The 6,000-nt window shown below is 49.8% G+C and overlaps 1 protein-coding gene across 1 annotated transcript in view; it reads left to right on the top strand.

Annotated features, from left to right (window-relative positions):
* Nucleotides 1-2,928: 2,928 nt before the first annotated feature.
* The window catches only part of PDK3 (pyruvate dehydrogenase kinase 3), a 77,116-nt gene continuing 74,044 nt past the window's right edge, over nucleotides 2,929-6,000 (top strand). The window contains exon 1 of the mRNA XM_060002193.1: nucleotides 2,929-3,256. Coding sequence (XP_059858176.1) covers nucleotides 3,151-3,256 — 106 coding nt within the window. The 5' untranslated portion in view covers nucleotides 2,929-3,150. The remainder of the gene's footprint in view (nucleotides 3,257-6,000) is intronic.

Below are 6,000 nucleotides of genomic sequence, written 5' to 3'. Positions count from 1 at the left end.
TTATTTTTATTTATTATTTTTGGCTGTGTTGGGTCTTCGTCGCTGCACACAGGCTTTCTCTAGTTGCGGCGAGCTGGGGCTACTCTTCGTTGTGGTGCGCGGGCTTCTCACTGCGGTGGCCTCTCTTGTCGCGGAGCGCGGGCTCTGGAGCGCATGGGCTTCAGTAGATGCGGCGCGTGGGCTCAGTAGTTGTGGCTTGTGGGCTCTAGAGCGCAGGCTCGGTAGTTGTGGCGCACGGGCTTAGTTGCTCTGCGGCATGTGGGATCTTCCCGGACCAGGGCTCCAACCCGTGTCTCCTGCATTGGCAGGCAGATTCTTAACCACTGCACCACCAGGGAAGCCCATTTTCCTTGTTTTAAATGACCTTGATAGTTTTGAGGAGTATTGGTTAGGTAGGACAGAAGTTGTTTTATAAACTAATCTTCGAAGTGAGATCTCATCACTTTTGGCCATCCTGTATTTGGTAGAAGTGAGTACTACTTCTAGTCCATACTCAAGGGGAGAATAATTAAGCACCATCTCTTGAGGGGAGGAATATCAAAGAATTTGTGGCCATATCTTTGAAACCCCCATAAGCTTATTAAAACAGAGTGCCAGGCCCCACCCCCAGCATTTCTGATTCAGTAGGTCTGGGGTGGGGTCCAAGAGTTTGCATTTCTAACAAGTTCCCAGGTGACACTCCTGCTGCTGGACCAGGGATCTCACTTTGAGAGCCACTGGGAGCAGGGCTTGGGCAAGACCTTGGTGTGTACAAATAATTGAAAAAAGTTCATCAAGATCTATTTATTTCTCTCAAGATCCTTCTTTTATAACTACAACCAGCACTGAAATCAACCCACTGGTTTAGTAGCTTCTGGATTTTGCCAGTTAACATGAAACTTTTAGCTTAAATAAATAAGTAGTTGGATAAAAGAGGTACAACCATATCTTGTGTTTGTATTAAATATTTATTTCATTTGATTGTCACAAATGCCAGGGAGAGAAATCAGGTAGCCCCATCTGACATAAGAAGTCACAGACACAGAAAGGCTAAGTGACTTGTCTAAGGTCACACAGCTAGTTAATAAAAGAACCAAGCTTAGGACTGGGTCATTTGAGCCCTGGACCAGCACAATTTCTATTATACCAGGCTCTATCATATTGTTCCCAACTTCTAAGACTTTGCCACCTTTTGGAGAAAGATTAATAAAACTATGCACATGACAATTCAGTAAATCAGAATACATAGATGTAAAGTAGCACTTTGTTCAGTAAAAAAGGAAGGAGTGAAACAAGTCTTTCCAAGCTCAGAAAGATCAGCAGCGATTTGCGGCTTAGGTTGGGAAAAACCCCTCTCCATCGATATTCAACTTCTTCCTGCTCATCGACTCCCACAACTGCCACCAAGTACAACATGCTTCCTGGTAGCACCCGAGAAAGTCACTGGAGGAGTCACAGGCCACAGGTCTTTTCGTCTGCCCATGCACACCAACACGATTGCTTAGCTCTTCTGGCAGAGCTCTTGGGTAAAGAGGTTGTTGGTATGTTTGTTCAGCTTTTTGTTTTGAAAAGACATGGTAGTCTACATACCATACCACCACCAAGATGACCAAGATGTACTTGAAAATCTAGAAGTGAGGGAGGACCAGTGGATGTCTTTGAGTGTACGTATTACTTTTCTCTTTAAGTTCAGAGTAGAGGTGCAAGCATTAAGCAAAGAATTGGGTGCACAGAGACCCAATGAAGGCACAAAAGCTAAATAGCTACACACCAATCATCTTACTCACTGAGAAAACCAGTCCAATCAGACCAAAGGAGTGGTTTCCAGTTACACTTTTACCTTTCCTCAGAGAACATTCTACCTTTCATTTAGTTGATGTTTATACGTTGCCAAAAATAAAGCAAGGTTTGGTGGAAATAGTTAAAGCAAGCTGTACTTCATACCTTCACATTAGGAAATAATGATTGCATATATTGAGCCCTGAGGTCAAGTTCACTCTTATACAAACAATACCTAACATAGTGTAAGTGTAATACATAGTGTAAGCACAGACTCCTGTCCAGAAGTAGTGGTGCTGGTGGTGGTGAGGCATGAAAAAGAGTCAGGGGGCTGTCCTATGGTGGTGGTGGAGGTGAGGGGGTATGAAAGACAGTGCCTAAGACCTTAAATTGGATCCTTTCCAATGGTAGCGGTTGGGGGGGGGTGACATGAAACAGAGACAGTGACCTTACAATTAATCCTGCCCAGTGGTGTTAGGGGGAGTTCCCGGGGAGGGACTAAATGAAGTGCCATTGACCTCATAATCGACCCCGTTCAATGGTGGTGATGGCGGTGGTGGCATGAAACAGTCAGTGACGTAACAATTAATCTTGCCCAAAGGAGTTGGCCCAGGCGGGTGGGGGGGAGGGTGGCTATGAAACAAGAGAGTGACATTACAGTGAATCCCGTCCAGTGGTGAGGGGCAGGCAGGAATCCGAACCAGTGAGTTTATATTTGCCCAACGGTGGTGGCTGTGGTGGAGGGCATGAAGCAGCCAGTATAGTTAAGTGGTAAACAGAAGATTTAAAAGTGTCAAGACGCAACAAATACCCTGAAGTGTAACAGTCAGCTGATCCAGGGAAGGCCTCCCGGAAGAGGTGCCTTCGGTGGAGAGGGGCCTTGAGCAGCGCTTTGGATCGGATTCCGGGCGAGGGCCCCGGATCTCCTCCCAGTCCCCTTGTACCTCCGCCACCTTTCGGCCGCGGAGGACGTAGCCCGGGACGGGACAGGGTGTAGATGCACTTGCTGGGCCTGTCTGGGTCCCGGGAGCGAAGGAGGGGGGCGCCCCCGGCTGCACTCCGGCAAAAGAAAGCGAGGGCGGCAGCGGCCAATCAGCAGCCAGCGCGTGCGGCCGCGCGCCCCTCGCGCCCCCCGCGCGCCGCGTACGTACGGCGGCTGGCTCCGCCCCCGTGGGCGGGGCCTGGGGAAGCCGCGGGCGGGCGGCCGGCCGGGGCACGGTAGCTGCTGGTGGTGCTGCTGGTGGTGCTGCGGCGGCTGCACCCGCGTCGCCGAGGCCGAGACGGAGGCCAGGGTGCGCGCTTGGCGAACTTGCCTAATCCGCGCGGCTCGGCTGCACCGGCCTTTGCGGCCGCTTGAGCGTCTTGACTGGTCTCTGCGTTGTCCCGACGAGGATGCGGCTGTTCCGGTGGCTGCTGAAGCAGCCGGTGCCCAAGCAGATTGAGCGCTATTCCCGCTTCTCGCCATCGCCGCTCTCCATCAAGCAGTTCCTGGACTTCGGTAAGTGCGGGGCCGCGGGTCGCCACGGTCTCCACGGCCCCGGGGTGTGGGGCCGCTGCCTTCTGGGCCCGCCGCCGCAGGTCTCCGCCGCCTCCGGGCAAAGTCCATTGGAACCGCGGGCGGGGCTCCGGGATGCCGGGGGGCTCGGATTTCGGGGCACAGAGGGGCATGGCCTGGCACCCACACACCCGCCGGGGGCTTACCCGGAGACACAGAAACCGCATGCGAGGAGCCTCATTCCGGGCGGGACTCTCCAAAGCTGCCGTCGTTAGCTTCAAATCTACTTGACACAGACCTCACCGCCCTTAAAACTTCGGAGCGGAGTGTGGGTGGCTTTTGAACGTTTTTGTATTTAGATTCTTTTTTTTTTTTTTGGATTGGGTAAGAGCTGTTTAGAAACACTTTGAGGTCGAATAAATTATGCAATGGCATTTTGTTCCTTTTCTGCTCTTAAGGTGCTCCTGTCTGGCCGGAGTGCCAGGACTCGAACTGCTGTCTCGTTCGTGCAGTGTTAAAGCAGTTAGAGGCCTGGACTGCAAAAGCCTTAGATGCTGGGAGGAGCGGACGTGTGGGCTCCTAGCGTCAGAGCAGGGTCTCGTGCCAGCACCTTTCGCCGCGCCTCTCCTTCTGTGTCCCACCTTCTCCCCTGTCGGGCGGGACGGTGGGCAGCTTCCACGAATTGAGGTGGGAGCGCAGAAGACCCGGCCCCCACCCTGCCTGAGGCCTAGCTGAGATGGGAATAGATTCCACGACCTTCTGTTAACTGGATCGTGTTTCCCCAGAGTGGTGCCGTTTCAAGCGCGGAGGGAATCCTCTAAGTTGGGTGAATGCGAGGCAGCTGGTTGTGGAACACCTGAAAGTATTAAAACAGAAGTGCGCACCCAGCTATCAGGAGGGAACGCGGCATCCTGGAAGGAAAAGAAAATGGAGCAGCAAAGATGTTCTAAGCTCTCGAGGGAAAATAATGGGGCGGCTGGTCGTTTAATGACTTTTAAGTAAATGTCAAAAGATGGTGTCAGGTAGGCATAAAAACCTAAGTGCAAAGTAGGTAGCACATTCGGAGAAGACCCAGTAAGCACCATGTGATGTTGTCCATACTTAAGTTAGGATAGAAAGAGAGGAATAGGTTAAAGTTGAGACCAAATTAAATTTTAAGAAACCAGTTTGCCAGCGAATGATGAGGAAAGTCAGGGTTCAGTGACATGTTGATCTTTGCATCTTAAACTTCAGTCCCAGAAGCTTTTCAGTAGTTTTACTTTACCATCTGTGGCCACTTGTGAGAATTTTAGAGGTTTGAGGCAGCCCCCCGACTTCAGAGTTTAGAAAGAAAATGTCGCTCTTGCTATAAATAGCAACATTCTGTCCCTAATTTATGGCTTTGAGAGATTCTGAAGGTATCGACTTTTCATTGGGGTAAACTGAGACAGGTTAATTCACAGTAAAAGGAACAGAAAGAATCCAGAGACTCCCAGTTCCTTCCTTCCACCCTCAAAGTTGAAGTGATAGCTCTCATAGCTTGACGAAATTTTGGTTGATTTATTTCTATAGCAGCTAATATCTACCATGTTAATAGGTGTCTTGGCAGAGATGTTATTTGAGTAGGAAAACCACAGTGGGGCATAGTGTTATCGTGGAAAACCCGTGGGACCATTATCTGGAAAGAAATGTTCTAATTCTTGCTCTGCCACTGACTCAGGAGCCTGGCCTTGGCTAAGTGACTGAACCTCACTGGGGTTCATTGTCCCCGTCAATAGAACACGTGGATTGTATAAGGTCATCTCTAAAGCACAGTTCCCAAACTGTGTGATCCTAATTTCCAAGGAAAAGGGATGAGCTTTTTAAAAGAAAACTACCAAATCTTTGGATAGGTATTTCCCGTAAGAGCCTTCTGACCTATTTTGGGCAGAGTGGAGGGGATACTCTAATCTAGGATAATGGAAGAAGCCTAATAATTGAAGTCTTTTCCTTATAAGGAAGCTCACAGAAGAGCTATATATAATTGTAGTGGAATGTGCTAGAAACTCAAGGCTCATTTGTAATGCCCAGAGACGAATCAGGTGGCAGGCAGTCTATCTTTAATGCCAACAACTAGAAGAGAGTTGCCACACAAAGGCCATTTCGACTTCTCCCTTTCTCTTGGTTCTTCCAGCTCTGGATAGAAGTCCGATTTTGGCAAGTGGTGCGGGAGTTTGAGAATTTAGCAAGGATGTGGGGATATTTTTAAGGTGAGAAGGAAGAAGAGTAAAGAGGCTTTATGCCCCTGAATGATTGGAGAACACTGCAGGGGAGGGCCACCTCCAGTGCTTACAGGCCTTGAGTGGGAGCAGCAGATGACTACACGAAGCCAGCTTGGGGTGGGGGGCCGTGGCAGCCCCGTCCACCCCGTATATGCTGGCTCCGGAGGGGCAAGCTGACCGGCGCTGATTCAGTATACTTTCAAGACCTAGGGCTCAAACAGAACAGACGCGTGAACTATGCTGACCCACAGACTGCCACTTCGTGACGTTCTACCTGGCTACTTTGCAAACGGGACCGAAGTTTTGGACTAGAATACCTGGACAGGGACCAGAGAAAGAATATCCACGGAATTTCACGTTTACAGTGTCTGTTAGAACCGCATCAACAAATTGTGGTTTCTGTGGGCACTGAAGCAGCTTTCTTTCGCGAATGTATCCCCACTAGTAAATGAGATGATCTTCCTTGTTTAAGAGGGAAGGCTAAAACTGCGTGTTACTCCAGAAGCA

This window comes from Delphinus delphis, chromosome X (genome assembly GCF_949987515.2).
Source record: "Delphinus delphis chromosome X, mDelDel1.2, whole genome shotgun sequence".
NCBI lineage: Eukaryota > Metazoa > Chordata > Mammalia > Artiodactyla > Delphinidae > Delphinus > Delphinus delphis.
The sequence above is the reverse complement of the archived record's forward strand: the minus strand, read 5'-3'. Positions and strand labels throughout refer to the sequence as shown.